This window comes from Bos grunniens, chromosome 22 (genome assembly GCF_055505025.1).
Source record: "Bos grunniens cultivar Pamir isolate PY7600 chromosome 22, Bosgru_T2T1.0, whole genome shotgun sequence".
Classification (NCBI taxonomy): Eukaryota; Metazoa; Chordata; class Mammalia; order Artiodactyla; family Bovidae; genus Bos; species Bos grunniens.
This window is the reverse complement of record NC_141186.1, coordinates 51,325,874-51,349,805: the sequence shown is the minus strand read 5'-3', so window position 1 is coordinate 51,349,805 and position 23,932 is coordinate 51,325,874. Positions and strand designations below refer to the sequence as shown.

Genomic DNA, 23,932 nt, shown 5'->3' with positions numbered 1-23,932 from the left:
CCGCCAGACTCTTCCCAAATAAAGAGGCGTTGTTCACTAGCATGTTGAAAAGACGTGCTTGTCATTCTTAATAAACAACTAGATTAAGAATACATAAGAGAAACAGAGTGGTATCTTTATATGATACACAAGTGTATGTTACAAGAATTCCATCAGGCACAGAAGCCTCAGGTTTAAGGCCTCAGTGTTAGGCCGGAGTAGGGGGGAAAAAAAGGCATGGTAAAGTTTTTACTTTAACATCTAAAATGTCACTTGTCATAAAGGAGGGTGTAATAGAAATTGTCTTTAATAAATCATAATTGAAGTTCCCCTCATTTTCCTTCCATTAAGATGCTAGGTTTGTGTCTGAGCATAAAGAAAGAAAAGACCGTGGCTCCCCCGTGGTCAGCGAAGTCTGCCAGTCAGAGAGGAAGCCAGCTGGGGAGATTCCCTGGAAGGTCCATCCATCATTAATTCCATCTTTCTGGAGGAAAGGAAGGGGCCACATTTCTCCTAACAGTCCAAGCCCTTTCCTCAGGCCCCACACACACACAAAAAAGTCAGCCAGCAACTTTGCAGGACATCTGGCTCTCAGGAAACCCTGAGCCCCTATGGGCTGAGGAGTCCCCACAGCAGGTTTATGAAGATGCACAAGGGGGCAAAGTTTCCTTTTACATTTGAAACAGAAGCAGTCTGAAAGGCTTCATAACTATACCAATAAAAAAGAAAAGAAAAAAAATGGAGGCCTCTTCTTTAGTGTGAAAGTCTGTCCGTTTTTTTCCTGGATGGTCTCCCATGCACCATGGCTGAGGGGTCTCTCAGTGCATGGTGCTGGCGCTGGCCACTGCAATGGCCTCCTGAATTTCTCGTATCACCAGGATCCGAGTCAGCATCTGCCCCATCTGCTCTCTGCTGATAGGCTGGACTGAGTACCAGATCGGGCTGTTGGGGGCCACCACCGGCTCGGGCGTCAGGTAAAAGGTGTCATTCCGGCCTTTCACACTCTGGGGGCTGGAGAATATATGGGTAAAAAGCTGGGTAAAAGTGTCATAATCTCAACCTTCCCACCTTGAACCTCCTGGACAGATGCTATCTACAAAAGATGGGAAGTTCTGGAAAGAATGGTGGCATAACTCCTAAGCTCCACGCAGCCAGGGCACACTACCTCTAAGATGTCCTTACTTTCTGCTCCCCACCTCGCACGCTGAGTCTTCTGATTAGGCCTCCCCTGGCTCAGCTACTTGAGTCCAGCCATATCTGACGCTGAACCAGTTTCACCACCTATCTATCTCCAAGTCTTTGCTTATGCTGTTTCCTCTACCCCATCCATTCATTTCTCAACTTCATCTATCTGACTTCTCAGCTTGCTGTGATGCTGTGGCCTCTACCTGGACTCACACCCACCCCCAATGTTGTGCTGTAGCATATGCCATCCTCTAACAGTTATTCATCCACTGATTCAAAGTTTATCAAGGGCTACTGTGTGCCAGGCCTGCACTAGGTGCTGATGTTAAAAGAAGTGAATAAGACCGAAGAGTTCCCATATAATGAAGTGTAGTTACAGGTAAGAGGGGAGACAGACAGCAATCAAAACAGTTACATAAAGACAAAATAACAAGCAGTGGTAAGGGCTACAGAAGAAACAGCCAGAGGGAACAGGTAGGCAATCTGGAAATACTTCTCTAATAAAGTTCTTTTAGGAAGAACGGATAGGATGAATAGGAGCTAACTGACCAAACGTTGGGGGTGGCATGGTGAGCCCAACAGGGAAAAATTCTGTGCACAGGTCTTGAGGAAGGGAGAGTAAGATACCCTTCAGTAGAGAAAAGCAGTGTGACTAGAGAGCCAAGAGCTATGAGGACAAGAGGTTAGCAAGGGAGCGTGCATGAAAGGCCCTGTGGTAATTAGGGCAGTAATTAGGATTACTGTCTTTCTTTGTAGAATAAAAGGAAATCACTGAAGGTTTTCATCTAAGTAACACAGTTAAGACCTACCATGTTGAAAGATCTGCTGGCAGTGTTGTGAGGATGATATGCCCAACTGCAGAAGCAAGAAAGAGCAAAAGCCAGGAAGAGGATCTCCCCTAGACCTATGGTGTAGTGACCAAAGGTCAAGACCAGGAAAACAGGGCTATATGTTCACTATGTGACAGAGGCAGCCTCTCTGTACCTTCCCCCCTTCACCTTCACCCCCTCTCCACTAAAGTGGACCAGCAGGGAGCAGCCCTGGGCACATGCTTTGGGAAAACCAGTAAGTGTGCTTCTATATTTAGCCTTTTGAAATCTGCTGTTACTTAGCCTGGGAACTGAGAATGCTTCTGTGAGCACATGTGTGCACACACACCCACACGCAGATACACACATGCACACACACACAGGCGCGCACATACCCACACCCACACCCCCAGTCACACTCAGCTTCCTCACCATTTAAAGAGGTAGAAATCGTAGAGCTTGATTGGGCATCTCAGTGGGTTCTCTGGATTTTCCGTCTGCTCTGCATACATGTCATCTGTAACTATAAAACATACCCCCCACCACAGACACGGCATCAGACTGCCTTTACTTAGGCTCAGATTAGGAACCTCAGGCTTTCAGCCATCCCAACTAGGAAATACCAGGAAGGAAAAGGGTATGAGGCATGGGCGGTGAATATGAAAGGAAAAGGCAGCTATCATTTCTGGGGCATCTCTGCTTCTAGAAGAGTTTGACGTCAGTGACTGGGGAGAAGGGAAGGGAGCATTCCTATCTGCAAATCCCCTAGTGACACTCGTCACTAGCCCCCCAGGCACGAGGGCTGGGCAGAACTAGTAGCACCTGTTTCTGCAACCCCTGCCTCCTTCCCTACCTTTCTGGCCAGTCTGGTGTATCCCAAGTGCCTTCAGGTACCGAATACTCGTGCTTTTATCCTTGGGATTAGAGGGGTTCTTCTTTGTCTGTCGTAAGACCTTGGAGAAGGCCAGCTTCATGTGCTGGTCCACTGTCTTCAACAGGAAGTATCTGCACCACAATCGAAAGCAAGGCAAAGGGAGGGGTGCCAGGAGGAGACCATGACTTACCCTCCGCCATCGGTGCTTCAGAGGAGCTGCTGCCCACATTCCCACAATCTGGGCAGGCCCACACCCAAATACACTCTCCAGTGGAGGAGTCTCATAAGGACTGATGGTAGGGACCTGGCAAGGCTGTCTGCCTTACTGGTCACCACACAAAATGTAGCCAAGTGGGGTGGAGGGCTTCACTAGCCCAAAGGCTCTCAAGCTTGTCAAAGGATCTCAGAAGTCCATCTGGATAGTTTCTACCCTCTTCACTGGGCGGATGCTAGCACTGGCTAAGCATGGAGCCTCTGGAACACTTACTTGGTGTTAAAGAACATGAGGGTGGTCAGCAAGGTGGAAGGGGAGTGAGCCCCGAGCTGCTTGCACTCCCACAGCATCTCCTCAGTCACGTGGCTGGGCAGGACATAGCCTAGGAGGAACAGAGTACTGCTACAACAAGAGGATGGCAGGATGGGAGGCATGAGGCACAGCGAGCACCACACGGGAGTACAAGTTTAACTGGAGAAGTCTTCCTGAGATATAGCAGAATCATCTGGAAAGCTTGTTAAAACACAAACAGCTGAGTCCCAACCCAAGTTTCTGGGGGAGGACCCAAAAGTGTGTGTTTTCAACAAGTTCCTAACACCACACTTTGAGAACCCCGGCCCTCCATTATCGCTCTCACTGGATGTTAATTCTTCCTCTAATTCCAGGTTAATATCAGGTAAAAGGACATCCCTCAGAGAGCTGGCAAAGTATAAATCAACCTCTGCACATATGCAAACTTCTCTGAAAAGAGCATACAGAGCTTTCATCATAGCTTCCAAGGTGTCCAGACCAGGGCCCAAAGAACTGGTATACATGCCCCTGTTTGTCTTTGTTAAACCTCTATGTCATCCATTCTCATCCCCCTCTGGAAATAGAGGAGAATGATATTCAGATCCCTGATAGGTTTCCCCGACAGGGTAGGTTTTACTTTCATGAGCTAACTGAAAGCTGGACAGGGACAAAGGCAGTGGTTTGATCAAGGGCTCTGGACACGCAGGTCTATACCAAAGATGACACAGGTTGATCACCAAGCCCCCTTCATGTGTTCATAAAACAGTCAATGTCCAAGTGTGTGTGTACCAGGCACTGAGAACATGGTGAAACAGCAGCAAACACCAGCATTCTCCTACAGGAGTTTCAGGATTCTCCAGGCAGGCACCAAGGGTGGCTGTTTCTAGAAGCAGGGGAAAACATGTTCTGCCCAATACATTCCTTTTCTCTGGTCTTGACAAAGCTGGCCCTCTGATTTCATTAGTACTCTTCCACCTCTTTAGGGCTCGTCTGCCTCTACTCGTCTATTCTGTGGCCCAATAGCAATAAGATAAACTTCCTCGCGGCTGCTGTTTAGTTGTGAAGTTGTGTCCGACTCTGCGACCCCAACAACTGTAGCCCGCCAGGTTCCTCTGTCCATGGGATCTCCCAGGCAAGAATACTGGAGAGGATTCCCATTTCCTTCTCCAGGGGATCTCCCTTAGTCTCAGACAAATCTTAAGCAGGATGAGTGACAGAAGATGCTCTCCTTGGGGAAGGCTAGCCCTAGGAATGGTCCAGGCATACATTTAGGATTGCTCTATTTTCTCTGGGTTCTCTCTGCCACCTTGTCACTTCCCTACCTTTAATCACTTCTGAACAGCACAACTTAAAGTGAACTTCAGTATCTGAAAATCAGAACTCCTAGCGTGGGTGACAGGAGTTACAGATAGAAACAACATATAAAAGCCTCATAGTTCTGAATCTGAACTGTAAAGTATCAAAATGTTCTATTTTATATTTATTTTTGTAGTTCTGCCTAGAAACTATGACCAACCCAAGAAGCAACGAGCACCCCTACCACCCAGATGGTGGTAATGAAATACCATTTAACACTGAAAGGAACCAGCCTCCATGGAGAGCTGACTGATTCCACACTGGGAGACAGAAAATGGCCAAGATAAGCCTGGAACATTTTTGGTGAACCAGAAATCAAGGAAGTAGGGTCATGTCAAATAGACTTAAGAGCCAATTTAAACAGGCTCCAAATGGCCAGACAGAACAATTTGTACACCATTAAAGATACCAAGTGCAATGAATTGAATCATTAAATATGTTTAAATTAACTTGCTCACAATGATTCTTTAAACAAAGAAATCCCAGCTGAAGGAAGCTGGTAAACCAACTCATTACTGTCAAAACTGCTAAACAAAGGAGAAGAAATAAGCCCTCATCCTGCTTCTTCTATATAATCTCTACTGCTAGGAAATCAAAGAGCTGATGAGGGAAATTTTCTCTTTGTATTTCAGCTAATAAGGAAGTAATAACATTAGAATACCAATGCTTGCAACTCCTAATGAACCAATGGATCCAGACATCATGGGCACCCACCTAGGATGTAACCCTGCCAAGAAGAAACACACAGAAAAACCAAAACCTGATTTATCAAGTCTTTATATGCAACTACCAATAAACTGTAAATACAGGGGACAGAAGAATATGTTAAATTACAGCATGGAGATATTAATAGCAAAAATTAGACTGTAATAATTTAAAAGCCTCATTTCTTCCATAAATAAACTGCAAGAAAAGTTAAGTTTATTTTTGAATTTAATTAAAAGTTATTAAATTAAGATTAAAACTAAACATTAAAAGGTATCTATGCAATTTCAATGTGTGGACCTTATTTGCACCTTGACTCAAACAAAGAAAAGTGACATTTATGGGACAATTGGAAATGTGAAAACGGGCAGATTTTGATGACACTGTGGACTATTCTTTTTCTAAAAAAGTAAAATAATGGCACTGTGGTACATCAATTATGCTAAAATATTTATGGATAAAGTGTCTGGGATTTACTTCAAAATAATATGGGAGGGAGAAACAGATAATGTATAAATGGAACAAGATTTGCCATGCGTATATGGGAATGTCATTATTCTGTTCTGCTTATTTTTATATGTGCTTGAAATTTCCTTAACAAAACTTTTAAAAAAGCGTATTTTATACAGCCACACTTGGTCTGAAAATCCGCAAATCATATATAGAAATTCACTTACTCAGGTGTCTGTTCTAATGATATCTGCTTAGAGAGGCTTCCTTCCTAACGCCCTTAACACTTTCCATTCTCTGTGCTTTGTCCTTTGAAGTACTTAATTATCATAAATTAACTTGATTATTTATACAGTCTCCCCTTATTAGACTGCAAGCTTCATTTTTTCACTACTGAATTGTATAATCTACACTTGGAACTGCCTGGCACATAGTAGACACTCAAAAGACATTTGTTTAAATGATCCTTTTTTTTTTTTTTTTACCAGTTAAGCAGTAATTATGATGACAGATGATAACTAGATTACATCGTTTCACAGTATGACCAACCGTAACAAGTCACTGTTGTACACCTGAAACTACTACGTCAATTTTATCTCATTTTTAAAACTTAATCAGTATACATTTTATTAAATGCCAGAGCCAGGCTTAAAACTCAGATATTTGTGTGGACCTAAGTTTTTACATCATCTGGGTAAATAAGAAGAAGCATGACTGGTGCTTCCTAAGGTAACATAATGTTTGGGAATTCAGCCATTCTAACAGGTATATAATGATATATCACTGTATCCATGTATGTATGCACATATGTATCAATATTTATGCCAGCCGCTTGCTGAATCTCAGTTCCCCAACCAGAGACTGAACCCAGGCCACAGCAGTGAAAACATCGAAATCTAACCATTAGGCCACCAGGGAAGTCCCATCACTGTTGTTTAAATTTGCAACTGACTGATGATATATGATAAGTATCTTTTCAGATACTTATCTGCCACCTTCTTTGGTGAATCATGTGTTCAGATCCTTTACCTATTTTTTAATAGGTAAAGGTTCTTTCTTTGTTTTGTTATTATTGACTGTTTTACATTTGGGTCTATGATTCTTTTCTTTTTTTTTATGTGGTTGTCCAGCTGTTCCAGTAGTGTTAGTTGAAAAGACCATCCTGGGAATTTCCTGGAGGTTCAGTGGTTAGTACTCGACACTTTCACTACAAGGCCCGGGGTTGAATCCCTGGTCAGGGAACTAAGATCGCATGAGCTGCAAAGTAAAGCCAAAAAACAGAGAAAAAGAAAAAAGGACTATCCTTTCTCCATTTAACTGCCTTTGCCCCTTAGTCAAAGATAAATTGATTACACTCATGTGGCTTTATTTCTGGACTCTGTATTCTGTCCCATGGATCTGTCTATTCTTTCACCAAAGACCTGCACACAATGTTTACAGCTGCTTTATTTTAACTGCCAAAACACTGAAGCAACCAAAATGCCCTTTAATTGGTGAACAGAAAAACAAACTGTGGCACATTCATACAATGGGATACTATTCAGCAATAAAAAGAAATGAGCTATCAAGCCATGAAAAGACATGCAGGAACATTAAATGTATATTGCTAAGTGAAATACTGAAGTATTAATTAATACTGAAGTATTCTAACTATGTGACATTCTGAACAAGGCAAAACTATGGAGACAGTAAAACAGATCAGAGGTTGCCAGGGATTCAGGGGGATAAAGGGAGGGACGAATTAAGTGGAACCCTGGGGATTTGAGAGCAGCAAAACTTGTATGTGATACTGAATTGTAGGTACATGTCATTATACACTGTCAAAATCCACAGAATATACAACAGAAGGGTGTGAACTCTAATGTAAACTACAGACTTTAGTTAACAATAAGGTATCAAATGTTGGCTCCTCGATGTTAACAAATATATAATACAAGATACTAATAACAGGGGACACTCGGTGTCATGGAATATATGGGATGCCTTGTATATTCCACTCAGTTTTCCTGTAAACCTAAAACTGCTCTTAAATATATTATTAAAAAAAATTATAATAAACAGCTCAAACATTCTCCTGTGAAACTCATGTTCTTTCCAACACAATATGATGCCTAGGTTATTCATGGATAAAGCAAAAATTATATTCTATATACGCAGAAAAAGCCCTATATGTAATATAATTAATTTACAGATGAAATAGTTCATAATTTCTAACTTTTGCAAGGATTCTAATTTTAATCAATAAATTTAAATAGAAAAAAATGGAGTAACCACTCCACAGTCCGCATGCCCCTGTGTCCTTGCCACACCACACCAGCCAGGTTCCCTGGTGAGCCATGCCCCTCCATACTGGGCCAAGCAGCACAGAGACCAACGCTGGGGCCTGCAATGTACAGCCCCCTCACCCACATGCTATTATCACAGCAAGCCACACAAGCAGCTCATCTTTTTTAAACCCAGGTTCAAAAGACATCCAAGGACTAGGAAGATTCTTACCAAGTGGAGTGACTCGGGGCTGAACGTCCTTCAGAACTTCATGCAGCCACTCCGTAAATCGAACATAATAAAGATCGGAGAAAATGTCATCAACCCGTCCATTCTCAAAAAGATACTAAAAGGAAAATAATCAATAAAAGCTGTTGGTAGACTCTTAACAAGATGTTGAGGGAAGCAAATAATTTTCGAGCAGTACCCTCACATGTCCCTACCCATTCGTCCCCCATTAACAAACCAGCACACTGAGTCAAAACCGCCCAGTGCACAGTACTTCCACAGCATACTTCAGGATGGGAACTAACTCTCACAACACTCTTGAAAGTTGGCCAATGGAGCAGATTTCGTGAATGCTACTTCACCCAAGCAAGGCACTGTCTTATGGTAGCAAAAAAACATGATGCAGGCTCCAGGGCCAGTCTCTTACTAGCTATGGTTAAGTTATGTAACTCACGTGAGTCTTGTAACTTTGGGGGCTCAGTTTCCTTGTTTGTAAATGGAGAGGACTATGCCTGCCTTGCATGAGTAAGAGAGCATGGAATGAGACAAAGCATATACCGTAATTCACCCAGTGCTCCCAGTGACTGCTAAGAAAGAGTAACAAAACGGGAGATGGGTTTTTCTCAGGCCTCAGCAACAGGGTGAGTCCCAGTCAGCAAGTGTTCTTCCGTTACACCGTGGGCTTCTCTACAATAGCATTCAAACACTGGGAAATCCCCATCTGGTCTCTGACACTGCCAGTCCTAAAATGAATCTCCCTGTTCATCTTCATCTTAGATCTCCTGAAAACCTAACTACAGTTGTATAGTCTAGCTAGACTCTTTCAAATAATTATTTTGCATTAATGCAGGAAACAATGAGAAAATGAACTATATGTCAGCACCAGACTGTTCTGGGAGAATTGCTTTCCTGCAAACTAGATGTTTAACAAAAAGTGTTACATAAATGTTTCATGATTTTTAAAAAAAAGTCTCTAATGTAATATATCATATTTTAACAAACATTTCTCCAGATTGAGGGATTATTTTATTATCTGATTTTCTAAAGTGAACATGTAGATCTTTTCCAATCTAAAAAAAAAATACATTTAAAAACATTTCCAATTTTTAAAAAATGTACATTTAAAACCTCATTATATAGTTGGAAGACAGTATCTTTATTGTTACCACTTCTAATTTGACTACACAGCAAATACCCAATGGGAACACAAGGCAAACAGGTTCCTATGAAGCTGTTTCCTACCTTTTGAATACACAGGAAAATATAGTACAGCACATCTGGGTCATAGGGTTCACCTTCTCCATTTCGAGCTTCCCGTGTCATCAGACAGAGCCCATAATTCAACTCAGCCACAGCAGAAGAGATGAGATCTTCCTGGAATCGTAGCAACTGACGCCCTACAACATAAGTCCCAAAGGTCAGTGAGGGTCCTGGCAACAGCCATTTCTTTATTGGCTTCTTATATCCCTGGAAGGAGGTTACAGAGCAGATACCACCCATCAAGGCACTGGGGTGAAAACAATCACTTGTATCTGTGATCAAAACTAGCCTACAAAGACAATAATCCTGTTTGCCCTATTACCAAAAGGGTTCCCTTCCCATCTCACATATCCCCCAATTATTAGAGCCAAGAAATGAAAGCAAAAACACAAAACCCACCCTCTGTAATATGAGAAAGTATATGAGGATAATGCTAAGTAAGAAGGGCCCTAAGAACACTCACTAGTTCTTGTCTCCTCCCAGAAGTCTCTGCCCCAGAAATACATATGTACAAAAATGCCTGATCTTGGGCACACCCCACAAATCCTGCTTGTTTATAGTAGGTCCAGTCTGCCTCTTGTCTTGGATTCAGCACACTAATTCAGATGGAGCGCCCAAGTGCCCAGAGCCAAGGGATACACTTTCCTGCCATCCGTCTTCCTGCTGCTTCAGTGCCACTGCATTTCACACACAGTCCAACCCCCCTGCCCTCCCGAACACTTACTTCCAATGGGTGCCAGTCTGTTCTGAGCATCCTTCTCAAGCTCAGCATTCTTGGTCTGCGCCCAGTTTTTCCACACCTCAAGCCCTTCTTCTGGCTTCAAAGAATTTGGAAGCAGAAGTTCTGGTGAAGGCTGTGGCTGTGACTGTGGTTCAACTTCAGCAACCTGGACAGTCTGAGCCTATGAGAGAGAAATCATCAAAACGTGTCAATAGGTCATTTGACAAAACTGCCAGAAAAATGCTCTAACTCTTTTAACTAAAAAGCTGCACTTCTGCTTGCTGTCCTAAACTTTGGAGTCCTGTTCTTTATTTCAGAGACAGCAATGGCTAGTGCAAAGCTTCTTAATCTTAACTGTACTTTTGAATCTCTTATTTTAAAACACCAATACCTGAGCTCCACCTCAGAATCTCTTTTTAAAGAGGTATCAGACAAATCTTCCCATGTAAAAAGGCAATTCTAATCTTTGGTCATTGCCCAGAGCTACTGGCACAAAGCACTGCTCATCAACTACAATGTGCAAATAAATTTTATTAAAACGTGGATTCTGATTAGGAAGATCTCACGTGGGACCTGAGATTCTGCATTTCTAAGAAACCCCCAAGGAAGGGAGCTGGTCTTCAGACTACACTTTCAGTACCAAGTGTCCAGACTGTTAAACTTAGTTGCACCTTAAAATCATCTGGGCTGCTTTTAAAAAATATCCATGCCTGGGCCTTGTCCCTAGGGATCCTGATTTAATTGGTCTAAGGTGGTGGCCTGCCATCGGTATTTTTAAAAGCTCTCTGGGTTATTCTAATGTCCAGTCCTGGTTGAGAATCATCATGTTCCTTCTCAATAATACTGCTTTGGCTCATAAGGACATTTTCTGAAGACAGGAAGCACTGTCTGAGCTTCCCACCTCCAAATCAAGAACAGTCCCATCTTCAATGGTCTCAGAGCCAAACTGTGCAGACAAAAGGACAGAGAATGTCCATGACCCTCAATCACAGTCCCCATCAGGCAGGATAGACACCAACACAGATACAAAGCACAGGTTCTTGGGTCTCACAAACCTGTCTACATTGTAAAACAAATTCCCTTGAACAATTTTCTATGCCAGGGCCTACCTAAAGGGCTGAAAAATGCCAAATCATTCAACTTGAAGGCTAAACAATGAATATATGACACATACATTTGCTTATCAATCAATAAAAACTGTCCTACTAGCTTTGATATAAGATACATTATTAAACAAGGAGATAAACAAGGAGATAAACAAATACCAGTGCCAGACTCTTAAATGTCTGTTGACCCTGGAGCTCCCCTCCAGACACACTTCTCAGTTCAACCACCATTCTTCTTGGTGAGTCTCCAAAACTTGCCCAGTTAGGATCTCCATGTTTGTGGAAATGATTGCTAACTACGTGCCTCTAAGCTAGACCATGCCTTAATATACTCAATGGGTACTGTGTATCTCGGACTGAACATCCCAAAGCCACCTCAAACTACTATCTAGGGAGAGAATTCATCACTTTGCCCACCCAGAAGTATTCTCCTCAGACTTTCCTCCCTGTTGCTCAATGGCAACACCATCTACCCAAGTAAGAAATCTAGGAGTCTGACAGGGTTAGTAGGTGAGAGCAGTGCTTCTCTACTGTCTTAGCAGCCAGGTTCTCTTCACAGTGTGCCTCCACTCACTACATGTAACACTCCCAACCACCTTGACAACCAGAATTCTTCCACACACATTCAAATGTCTATCAGTGGGTAGGGGAAACACAAGTTTCATCCAGGTTAAAAACTACTGATACAAGTGCACCCCTGGTGTAGAGTTTTTCCTATTTAAAATGGAGCCCTTAAAGAGTTGGGAAGTGACATAATCCTACATTTTAAAAATATTATTCTTGATCTATAGAAAATGGAATAGTGGAAGTAGGTGCTGGTGGCCAAGACCAGGATGGTGGCAGTGAAATGATTTAAGAGATTCTGAGAAGTTTGGTGGCAGAACTAATGTGGCTTGTTGATGAACTGACTGTGAGGAGGAAGGGAACGCAGACTCAAGGACTCTGGCTTACCTAACTAGGTAGATGATGGTATCATTTTCTGAGACGAATAGTTTTTGATAGTGGTAGAGGAGATGCTGACGAAGAGCTGAGATATCTTTACCAAACGCAGGTAAATAATAAGTGGGCTGCTGAAAGTATAGTAAGGGTCTGAAGGGGAAAGGCACAGTCTAGAGATAAAGAGCTATGCGTCACTGCAGTACATGGACTGCACATAGGTTAAGACATGGGCTCAGGAGCCCACCTATCCAAGGCTGAATGTCAACTCTGCCACTTGCTAAAAGGTGACTTTAATCTCTGTACCTCAGTTTCTTCATTTGTAAAATGGAGATAGTAGTACATACCTCTTAAGGTTGGTGTGAGAATTAAAAGAGTTATTACATGTAACACTATGGACAGTGCCTGGCAGAAGGTGTCAGGGATTATTACCTTCTGTAGCAGTCATCTAGAGGATTCTGAAAATCATGGCAATGGACAGAAATCCCCTGGGGGAGAAAAGAGCATTAGTACTGAGCTCTGAGAAATACCAACGTGTATGGTTCAGACAGAGGAGATAGAGACTTCAGCAAAGTCTCCTGAGAAGGACAAATAACCAGTAGGGTGGGAGGAAATAACACAGAAGTCCAGAGGAGAGTTTCAAGAAGGCAGGCTTGGTCTGCTCTATTGTGTGTTGCTGTGAATGAGATAAAAACAGACATGCCTGCTGGATCTGGCCATGGGGAGGCAGGTCAACGATGACCTTGACAAGAGCAGACTGGGTTGGTCATGAGCTGGAAGAGGAAACTGGTCAGCGAGTAGAGACAGCCTGTGCAGATAATGCTTGTGAAAACTCTGGGAATAAAGCAAAGTGGAGAAACAGGGGAACAGATGGAGGTGGGTGTGAGGTCAAGGGAGGGAGGTTTTGTCACAAATCTGGTTTTAAAGACAAGTTATAAAAAACCTTTCAAAAGGGGTATGTCAGGTGAAGGAACACATCAGCTCTCCCTAGGGTTCAACTCACATCACAGCACAATTATCTTCACATGGGCTATGAGGGCTCCAAAGGCAGAGGCTGTCTTATTCATCTCTGTTCCCCAAAACCTAGAACAGAGCCCAATAAGGGGAACAGAGGGATATCTGTGGTGTAAATGGGCAAGCTAATCTTTCCTGCATGATGGGCGTTCTTCCCAATATTTCTTTTCCTGGCAATAATCTTTGACATATGTCCCTATAAAGGGACATGTGTGTCTCCTTTGCTAAAGGAGATACAGCCTCTGAAGAACATGAAGAGCACAAGCTTACTAAAATGGACTCTAGAATAAGATTTTCCAGTTGAAGGGCCCAGATGTGCAAATTACTAGTAGAGCCCGTTGAGCAACAAAAGAGCCCTGAACTGCAAACTGGATCATCAGGCCCAGGAGAGTGGAGGAGAGGCTGAAGTTCAGCACAGTGCACCATGACAAGTCTCTGGGTGGTCTCTCCTACACGCGAATCTATTCCACACACCACTATCTGATTCTTCTGAATACCATCACTCAGGCAGGATTCTGGAAATTTTCCCACCACAGACCATACCAACTCTTCACTTCAGGAAGACAGTCCCTTTGCCCCCTCCACTAACTCCTCTCCCACAGTTTTCCCTCCTCACATGTTAACCTGGGCATACCCCTTGTGCCCACCCGTAGCTCTGCATTCATGCTGTGCCATTCTGTCAATCTAAGCTATAAACAAGAGATCAAATGCCAGTTTTTCCACAAAGATGCTCCTGTTTTAACCCAGAACGATTTCTGAATTCCCGCCTGACTTTTGTGTTAGTATACATTCACACTTGATTATGTTGCTCTATAAAGAGTTTATAAAGAAACAGAAACCATGAGTTCTTACTTCCACCAGATTATCAGCCACCTGAAGCAATGACTCTGTCCTATTCTACTCCTAGGCCTGACAGCTGGATTTTAACAGGTCCTTAATAAAGTCACCTAGGATTAATACACTGTTGCCTCTATGAAACCACTTGGCCAGCTGTTGCTTATCCAATCATTTACTGCTTGAGTTTCTGAGTGTGGTCCCTGGTCTGACAGTGCTTTGTTGGTGCCAGCTCCCTCACATGCACTCCCAGAGCACCTGTGCTGAGGCACATTGCCTTCAGCAGTCTCATGAGACCAGAGGCTCTACATCTAGTCTAAATGTCTGCTAGACAAGGGACCAGAAACTTTACTAATAGTCTTAACAGGCGGCCCTATGACAGCCTCAAGAAGACTAACAATTAGCAAAAAGAGCCAAGCAATTTTAAAATTAAAATTTCGACAGGTCTATTTTAGCAACTTATCTATAAATCTAAAATCATTTCAAAAGAAAAAGTTAAAAAACTTAGCTCAACATAGATGCCATGACAGAAAACTCATTAACCATGACCTATCTTAGTATTTTTAAGGAACATAAAAATATCGTTGGAAAGTCCCACTTGTAAAGGTTGCTTATTTAAGAGTCCCAAAGATAATCACTTTTTTCTTTTTTTCGGCCATGCTACAAGGCTAGAGGATTTCAGTCGTCTGACCAGAGATCGAACCCATGCCATTTGCAGTGGGAGCACAGAGTCCTAACCACTGGACTACCAGAGAATTCCCCAAAGATAATCACTTTTAACAGGCCCACCAGGAAATCTTTTAGATCTCCTAATTCACCTATACTGTGTCCAGTGTAGTCCATCTTTAGATGACAACTAAAGAAGGAACAATTTAACAGCTTCTCCACTGTAATGAATTTACAGCCTGTGTGTTCAACTACAGAAGTTCCACTAGATCTGTTCATTTGCGATGCAGAAAGCAGCTTCTGGGACAAAAATAACACTTGGGGTGACCCGTTAGTCTCAACCTAAAACTTTACTTTTCCTAAAAAGAGATCACAAAAAAGCACTCTGAGCATTTACCCCCAAAGCAGTTTCTGGTCATTTACCTCCAGACACCAGGCTAGAATGCCTGCCTATTCCATACCCTCACCCCGTTCCCTCTCCCCAATCCTAATTAAAACACTAAATACTGTATTACTACTGCAAGGCCAACATCACTCTAGTAAACAAGCCAGAGGTTGCCAAGCAAGTTCGGTGTGGCACTGGGCCCCAGGGAGGCAGGCTGCCCTACAGGTAAGTCTCACTTACTGAACAAGTAACCTGGAGCTGCTGCTGCTGCTGCTGCTGAGGCGGCGGCGGCGTCTGTTCCTGGGGGGTCTGTTGCTGTGGCTGCTGCTGGGGGTCCCATATATGGACAGTCTGAGCTGTATTCTGGTATGTGCCTGCCACGGCCTGCACAGCCACTGGAATGTGGATGTTGCCATTCATGAACTGTGCTGGAAAGAGAGAGTTTGCAAGGGTCTGCACTACCTCTTCATGGGAGTTTTTCACTACAGATGTGGTGCCCACCATCTTCTCCTTGTCATCCTCCAGCTTCACAGCTGCCAGGGCTGTGGGTGAGCCACTGACATGAACTGCGTTGTAGGCTTCCTGGGGAATGGCAATGTGGGTAATGCTCTGCTGCTGAGGGTCCCCCCGGGGCTGGGCAGAGTAAACAGGTATGGTCCAAGTTTCTCCTGTAGGGCTAGTAATGGTCCCAGTGGCACTGTACAGGTGGGCACTGTCTACCGTCAGTAAGTCGGGCCTCAAAGACACGTAACTCTGCTGCTGGCCCTGTGGAATGGCCAGTACAGTGGCCACTGGCTGCCCTGAGATGGCGTAGGACACAGTGATGGGCATGTCCACTTTGCGCTTCTTCACTGGCTGGAGGACACTGGCTGTGCCAACCCGCCGTTCCCCTTCCCGAGGTGAGCCCTGCTGAGACGGCGGTGGGGAAAGGGCACCCACAGTCTGGATTTGGATCTGCTGACCCCCAGCAAGAGACTGGCCAGCCACCAGCTGAGCCTGGATCTGCTGGTGCGGGATGTGCTCCTCCGGGATCTCTGGAGCCTGGATCTGCTGGGCCGCCTGCATGTGCTGCACCTGGATCTGGGCCGCCTGCAGCTGCGAAGGGCTGGGGCTCTGCAGAGATGGGGTCTGGATGGAGGGGGCTGCCGGCTGTGCTGCTTGGCCTTGGATCTGCACCTGGACGTGGATGGGCTGCTCAGCAGGCTGGTGAACGGTGAGTTGCGGGGAGAGCTGCTGAGCCGAGACCTGCTGCGGAGACTGCTGTACCTGTACCTGTACCTGCAGCAACAAGATGTGGCAGTGAGTGAACTGGACAACACAGAGAACCCAGTCCCGAAGGGCAGAGATCTCAGGCAGGAGCCCTGCGTACTGTGAGGAGGAGGGGCTGCCATACTCCAGCCTTCTGAGGAGGCCGTAATCTCTGAATATGCTGCGTTCAGAGCAACACACAGCCACCTGAGAGCACTCAAGACTAGCACACGAGAAATATCAAAACTCTTGCTCATTTCTTACCTTCTTTTTAAAAGTCAGCCCTTTTGTTTTCGCATACTCATATAGTAGTATAAGAATACAATGTATAAATATATACTTAGGTGTATATTCAAAAAATAGTTTATCCATGTGGTTAGTGATTGAAAGTGTGGGGACGTTGTTCTAAAGGGTCAGAAAGAGAAGTACATTCCACAGGCATTCAACTCCCAACTCAGGATCAAAACTACTCCCACCACAGACAAACCACAGTAGAGACAAAATACTTGAAATCCCTTTATGAGACATCTCCAATTTTGCTGCTGTAAGACAGGCACAGATTCTTTAGAGCGCTTATTTACGATACCTTTATTTTACAGGAGAAGCCACTCGATTCCTGATAATTTAATCTAACTAAGGTCACTATATCCCAGATAACACATTTCTGATGATAATGCAGTTCATGTCTTACTGCTGTACTTCAGCATACAGAATGGCATGAAAAGATGCTACACATGGTATGTAACTTTAAAACAGACCATATTTTTCCATCAGACATTTATCTAAATTATTCTGAATGCATGTAGGAATTAGGAAGGTAGAAAATAAGAAGGTAGATCAGTGATTGTATACATCACAAAAGATAACCAAAGATGATGCTGGGACAATTGGCTGTCCACATAAAAAGAATGAAGTTGGACTTTTTTCTCACATCATACACAGAAAATGGTAAAGGATCTGAACAATTCTCCCAAGATAAGAAAATGGCTGGCAAGCACATGAAAAGTTGTTCAACATCATTAACTGTCAGGGAAATGCAAAGCAAAAGAAGACACCATTTAAACCCACTAGGACAACTGTAATAAACAGATAACAGGGGTCTCCCTGGCGGTTCAGTGGTCAAGACTTTCAATGAGGTGGGCCTGGGTTCCATTCCTGGTCTAGGAACTAGGATCCCACATGCTGTGTGGCACAGTCAAAAAATAAAATTAAAAAAAGACCACAATTTTTTTAAGAATAAAAGATACTGTTGGCACGTATACAAAAAAAATTGGAATTTTCACACACTGCTGGTGGGAATGTAAAATTGGTATAGCTGCTTTGGAACAAAAGTCTGGCAGATCATAAAAAAGTTAAACATAGCATATGACAAAGATATGAAAAACAAACCGTATGACCCAGCAGTTGCATTCCTAGGTACATACTCAAGAGAAATAAAAACTATACTCACAAAAAACTTGGACATAAATGTTGATAACAGCATTATTTATAGTAAGTGAAAAGTGGAAACAACCCAAATACCCATCAACTAATGAATAAAATAAAATGTAGTACTTCCATACAAAAGAATGTTGTCTAGTAAGAAAAAAATAAAATGCTGATAAAAAGCTACAACACAGATGAACCCTGAAAACATTATGCCAAATGAAGTTAATCGCAAAAGACTACATATTGTATAATTCCATTTATATGAGTGTCCAAAATAGGCAAATCTACAGAAATAAAGTAGATTAGTGCCTGTCCAGGAGATAGGGATTGGGGGAAATATGAAGTAACGGCTAAAGCCACAAGCTTTCTTTCTGGGATGATGGGAATGTTCTAAAATTGATGTGATAATGGTTGTACAACTCTGTGAATAGACTAAAAACTATGAAGTTGTACACTTTACATGGAAATGAATGAATTGATATGAGAATTATACATCAAGAAAGCCATGACTAATTAAAAAAAAAAAATCATAGGCAAGGAGGAAGTTATATAAAGAGCATAGACCTTGAGAGCTGACTTGAAATGCTGCTGTACTTTCCTGGCTACAAGTCCCTGAAGCTTCTGTTTCCTGAGGAACAATAAAAAGGGCCTACCTGCTTACCTCCTCACAGAGTGGTCATGAGCATGAAATAATCTTTACTGACATATAGTAGGTGTTCAAACGGAGAAGGCAATGGCAACCCACTCCAGTACTCTTGTCTGGAAAATCCCATGGACGGAGGAGCCTGGTAGGCTGCAGTCCACGGGGTCGCTAAAAGTTGGGCACAACTGAGCAACTTGATTTTCAGTTTTCACTTTCATGCATTGGAGAAGGAAATGGCAACCCACTCCAGTGTTCTTGCCTGGAGAATCCCAGGGACAGAGGAGCCTAGTGGGCTGCCGTCTATGGGGTCGCACAGAGTCGGACATGACTGAAGTGACTTAGCAGCTTAGCAGCAGCAGCAGGTGTTCAAAAAGTTGGTTTGCTTCCTCATAAGCAGTACACCAGTGAGTCTCAAAATGTAGTTTCCAGGCCAACATCATCATCACCCATGCAACTTGTCAGAAATATAAACTTTTAGGTGGAACAATTAAAACAGAAACTCTAGGGAATGGGATCAGCAATCTGATGCATGCTCAAATTTGAGAATCAGTGCTTTACACCAAGGACATAAAGGAAAGTATGAAGCCAATTACTAAAGAAGAGCTGCTTTCAAGTTTTCTGGTCTCAGGACTCTTTTAAAAAAATGACTGAAGATGCCAAAGAGCTTTTCTATAGATAGCAATATTTACTACATTAGAAATTAAAACTAGGAAACTTAGAAAAATATTAATTCATTAAAAATTACCATATAAACCAATATAAATGTCAACATAAATCATAAATTCTTATGAAGAGTAACTTTATTTGCCAAAACAAAAAATCTATAATAAGAGTTGCATAAAATTTTACATCTTTGCAAACCTCTTTAATGGCTGACTTAATTGAAGACAGCTGAATTCTTTGTATTTGCTTTTGCAATCTGTTGTGCACACGTCACACATGGTCTCTGCAAAACCCCACTGTACACTCATGAGAGAACGAGAGTGAAAAAGGCATATAAACATCTTCATATTATAATAATAACAGCCATAACTTTAAGGAATCACTCTTAACAATGTAAGAGCAATTAAAATTTCAGAGTGCTGGGAACTACCAGCCCCTGAACTACCCTTTAAGAATCACTGTTGTAGAGTTAAATACACAGTATGTTTTTTAACTATATTATTACTGGCTTAGAAACAAAAGTTCAAAATCTGGTTATTATCATTGAATTGTAGTTCATATTCTTAATGATTTTACTCTATCTCTTTACAATGACTTTTCCTAGAAAGCATTTATCAATATTCAATCTTCCAACACAAACAAGTTAGCAAAGTACTAAGGAATCAGAACTGAAGGCATTTACCCAAATGAGGCATTTACTCAAATCAGAATAAACAGGTAAAGATAATCTGATGCTACTTTATATCCTAAGTAGTTAGAATTTACAATTAAAAGAGTAAAAGTTAAAGCACTTTCTGACATTTCCTTACCAATGTCAACATACTGTACAGGGTATCAATTATATGTTTATAACCTTTACCCATTAAGAATCATGTCAATAAAAAATTAAATATTACTTGTAATACCTTTCATATCTTTATTTATATAAAAATATAACTTTTTATCTGATTAGGTAATTACTACAGAGTCACTGCAAAATCACTGCAGAGGGCAAATGCAACTATGAAATTAAAAAACATTTGCTCCTTGGAAGAAAAGTTATGACCAACCTAGACAGCATATTAAAAAGCAGAGACATTACTTTAGCCAACAAAGGTCCATCTAGTCAAAGCTATGGTTTTTCCAGTAGTCATGTATGGAGGTGAGAGTAGAACTATAAAGAAAGCTGAAAGCCAAAGAATTGATCCTTTTGAACTGTGGTGCTGGAGAAGACTTTTGAGAGTCCCTTGGACTGCAAGGAGATCCAACCGGTCCATCCTCAAGGAAATCAGCCCTGAATATTCATTGGAAGGACCCATGCTGAAGCTGAAACTCCAATACTTTGGCCACCTGATGCAAAGAACTGACTCATTTGAGAAGACCCTGATGCTGGAAAAGATTGAAGGCGGGAGGAGAAGGGGACGACAGAGGATGAGATGGTTGGATGACATCACCGACTCAATGGACATGAGTTTGAATAAACTCTGGGAGTTGGCAACGAACAGGGAAGCCTGGAGTGCTGCAGTCTGTGGGGTCGCAAAGAGTCGGACACGACTGAGCGACTGAACTGAACAGAGTCACATTGAAAATCTGAAAAGTCAGTGAAGTAAAAAAAGTTTTTTAAATTTTACTTGAACTTATGAGGAAATGAAATTAAAACTGAAGGAATAGCTGAACTTTGAATATTTCTTCACACCAAGAAGCTCTGACAAGATTTCTCTTAAAAAGAAAAAAAAAAAAAGACAAAAATCTAAGACAGACATTCAGAGCTGATACTGTCTTTATTAACTACTTAATTTTCAAGGTAGGTAAACTGTCTCAGAAAACAAACTGACACACTGAAACCTTAACAAAAAATTAAAGAGAAAAAAAAGGCAGTTTGAAACTTAAGCTTAGATTTGAAATGATTCTAAAGAAACACAAAAAGAAAAAAGACCATCCCAAAGATACGCATGTACTAGGAAAGTGATATATTGATGGGGGAGAAGGACATTTCCGGAGAAGGTGAATTTGGTTTTATTGTTTTAAAAAGCACTATTTCTTACCTTCTATCAATCCCTCATAAATCACACTATATTTCAGTTCCCTTCACATCTGAATCCGTACTTCTCATTCAGCAACCCCCACCATCTTTCCCAGAGTTTTTCAATTGCTCTTCTTCCCCTCTGTTGATCAGAACAGATACACTTTATTATCCATCTGGGCTTTTGATGACATAGTATGTACAACGCTAATTACTTTCTTCTTGAGCATTCTGACTTCCTTTTCAACCTGGACAGACTGCATTCTAAGTCTTCTGTACAGACTTAAGATTTAGATTTCAATTCTGAGCTGGTTCTGTTTCTTTTATTCTCATGACTTTTTTAAAAATTTATTTTTTAATTGAAGGAATAATTGCTCTATAGAATTTCGTTGGTTTCTGCCAGACATCAACATCTCATGACTTCTTTCCTATATTTTTTTTTTTGATTGAGTATATTAAGTTTTTCAGATATGTTTGAATGTGGTCTTCAGATTAGCAGCATCAGCACCAACCTGGAATTTGTTAGAAATGCACATTTTCTGGAAATGAAAAAACTGCTGGAGATAACTGCATTGCCAAATTCACATCAGCATTATTTACAATGGCCAAGACATGGAAACAATCTTAAGTGTCTGTCAATACAATGAATATTATTCAGCCATATAAAGGGGGGAAATGCTGTCATCTGTGACAACATGGATGAATGGTGAAGGCATTATGCTAAGTGAAATCAGAGAGAGAAAGACAAATACTACATGATCTCATTTATATATAAAAACCTAAAAAAAAAAAAACAACCCCAACCAAACTCAGAAAAACAGATCAGATTTGTGGCTACTGAGGCAGAGGCAAAGACAAGAGGAACTGGATGAAGATGGTCAAAAGGTACAAACTTCCTAGATAACTAAGTCCTAGGGATTTATTTATTTAGTTGGCTATACCAAGTCTTAGTTGCAGCATGCAGGATTAGTTCCTGACCAGGGATGGAACCCAGGCACCCTGAGCTGGAAGTACGGAGTCTTCACTGCTGGACCACCAGAGCAGTTCTGTTCTAGGGATATAATGTACTACATGATAACTAGTTAACACTGCTGGATAGTGAACGTGAAAGTTAAGTGAAAGTTAAGAGAGTAAATCCTAAGTTCTCATTACAAAGGAAAAAATGTTTCTTTCTTACTCTGTATATGAGATGATGGATGTTAACTAAATTTATTGTGGTCACCATCTCATGATATATATAAATGAAATAATTGAGCTGTACACCTTAAACTTATACATTGCTGTATGTCAACTATATGTCAATAAAACTGGGGGGCAGGGGGATATAAATTCTCAGCAGTGACCCCAGACCAGCTGAATTTGTAGTGGGAGAAGGATGGCCATTTCTGTTTTAAGAAACCCTCCAGGTGATTCTAATGTACCCTGAAGTTTGATAACCAATAGTGTAAAAGTTTTATTGGACCTCACTAGCTTAGGTTCTTCGGAGCAGGCAATGGCACCCCACTCCAGTACTCTTGCCTGGAAAATCCCATGGACGGAGGAGCCTGGTAGGCTGGAGTCCATGAGGTCGCTAAGAGTTGGACAGGACTGAGCGACTTCACTTTCATGCACTGGAGAAGGAAATGGCAACCCACTCCAGTATTCTTGCCTGGAGAATCCCAGGGACGGGGGAGCCTGGTGGGTTGCCATCTATGGGGTCGCAGAGTCGGACACGACTGAAGCGACTTAGCAGCAGCAGCTTAGGTTCTTAACCTGTTTGCAGATGAATAATCTATTTCCTTTTCCTCAGTGTCATTCAGAACCTAAGTAATACAGAGCTCAACACAACATAAGGACTAAGTACTCCAACTAAAAAGCAATGAGAAAAACCAAGAAGTAATACATGTATTACCCCGCTTAGGAATCTTTTCTTCCAATCACTGACACTAAAAACAGTAATATTTTTTGTTCTGTTCTGTTTTTGGCTACTTTGAGTATAAAGCCAGTATTTTATGTAAGAATAAACCGGCTGAGTGTGCTGGGTCAATTCTGAAATTCCATCCCATAAACAATTTTAAAAGTTACTTTCTTATTTCCACAAAAAAAAAGAATAAACAATTCTTCTCTCGTATTTCCCCAAAGCTGCATTTGTTACACATTTTTAGCAATCACTTAAAATGTGGTTAGTCCAAATTACATTGTGCTCACAAGTTCAAAACACAAAAAGATTTCAAAGATTTGTGCCAAAAAATGGTAAAATAATTTATCAACAATATACAACTTAATGCTGAAATAACATATTAGTTTAAATAAAATGTGATTTTATTTTTTTAAACGTGATTTTAAAAAGTCAATATCACCTCATTCTTCCCTCTTTTTCCATTTAAAAATTTTTTCTTGAAATATAGTTGATATACATCTTTCCCCTCTTGTATAAAACAGGCTACTAAAAATTTTGGAGAAGGAAATGGCAACCCACTCCAGTACTCCTGCCTGGAGAATTCCATGGACAAAGGAGCCTGGTAGGCTACAGTCCATGGGGTTGCAAAAGAGTCAGATACAACTGAGCAACTAACACTCACACTAAAAATTTTAGAATAACAAATGTGACTTACATTCAATTTCATCCTCTGAGTTTCACTGAGGAGGGACTGAGGAGAGGACAGTGCTCAGTGTGGCAGAAGAGATCCC

The 23,932-nt window shown here is 41.8% G+C and overlaps 1 protein-coding gene across 6 annotated transcripts in view; it reads right to left on the bottom strand.

Annotated features, from left to right (window-relative positions):
- Nucleotides 1-44: 44 nt before the first annotated feature.
- Nucleotides 45-23,932, bottom strand: part of QRICH1 (glutamine rich 1) — a 42,332-nt gene continuing 18,444 nt past the window's right edge. For all 6 annotated transcript variants that reach the window (XM_086368062.1, XM_086368057.1, XM_086368058.1 and 3 more), the window contains 8 exons: nucleotides 15,519-16,556; nucleotides 10,341-10,518; nucleotides 9,599-9,753; nucleotides 8,360-8,474; nucleotides 3,335-3,443; nucleotides 2,827-2,978; nucleotides 2,406-2,496; nucleotides 45-990 (listed from right to left, as the gene is read on the bottom strand). In XM_086368062.1, the coding sequence (XP_086224188.1) occupies nucleotides 798-990; nucleotides 2,406-2,496; nucleotides 2,827-2,978; nucleotides 3,335-3,443; nucleotides 8,360-8,474; nucleotides 9,599-9,753; nucleotides 10,341-10,518; nucleotides 15,519-16,556 (2,031 nt within the window). In that variant the 3' untranslated portion in view covers nucleotides 45-797. The remainder of the gene's footprint in view (nucleotides 991-2,405; nucleotides 2,497-2,826; nucleotides 2,979-3,334; nucleotides 3,444-8,359; nucleotides 8,475-9,598; nucleotides 9,754-10,340; nucleotides 10,519-15,518; nucleotides 16,557-23,932) is intronic.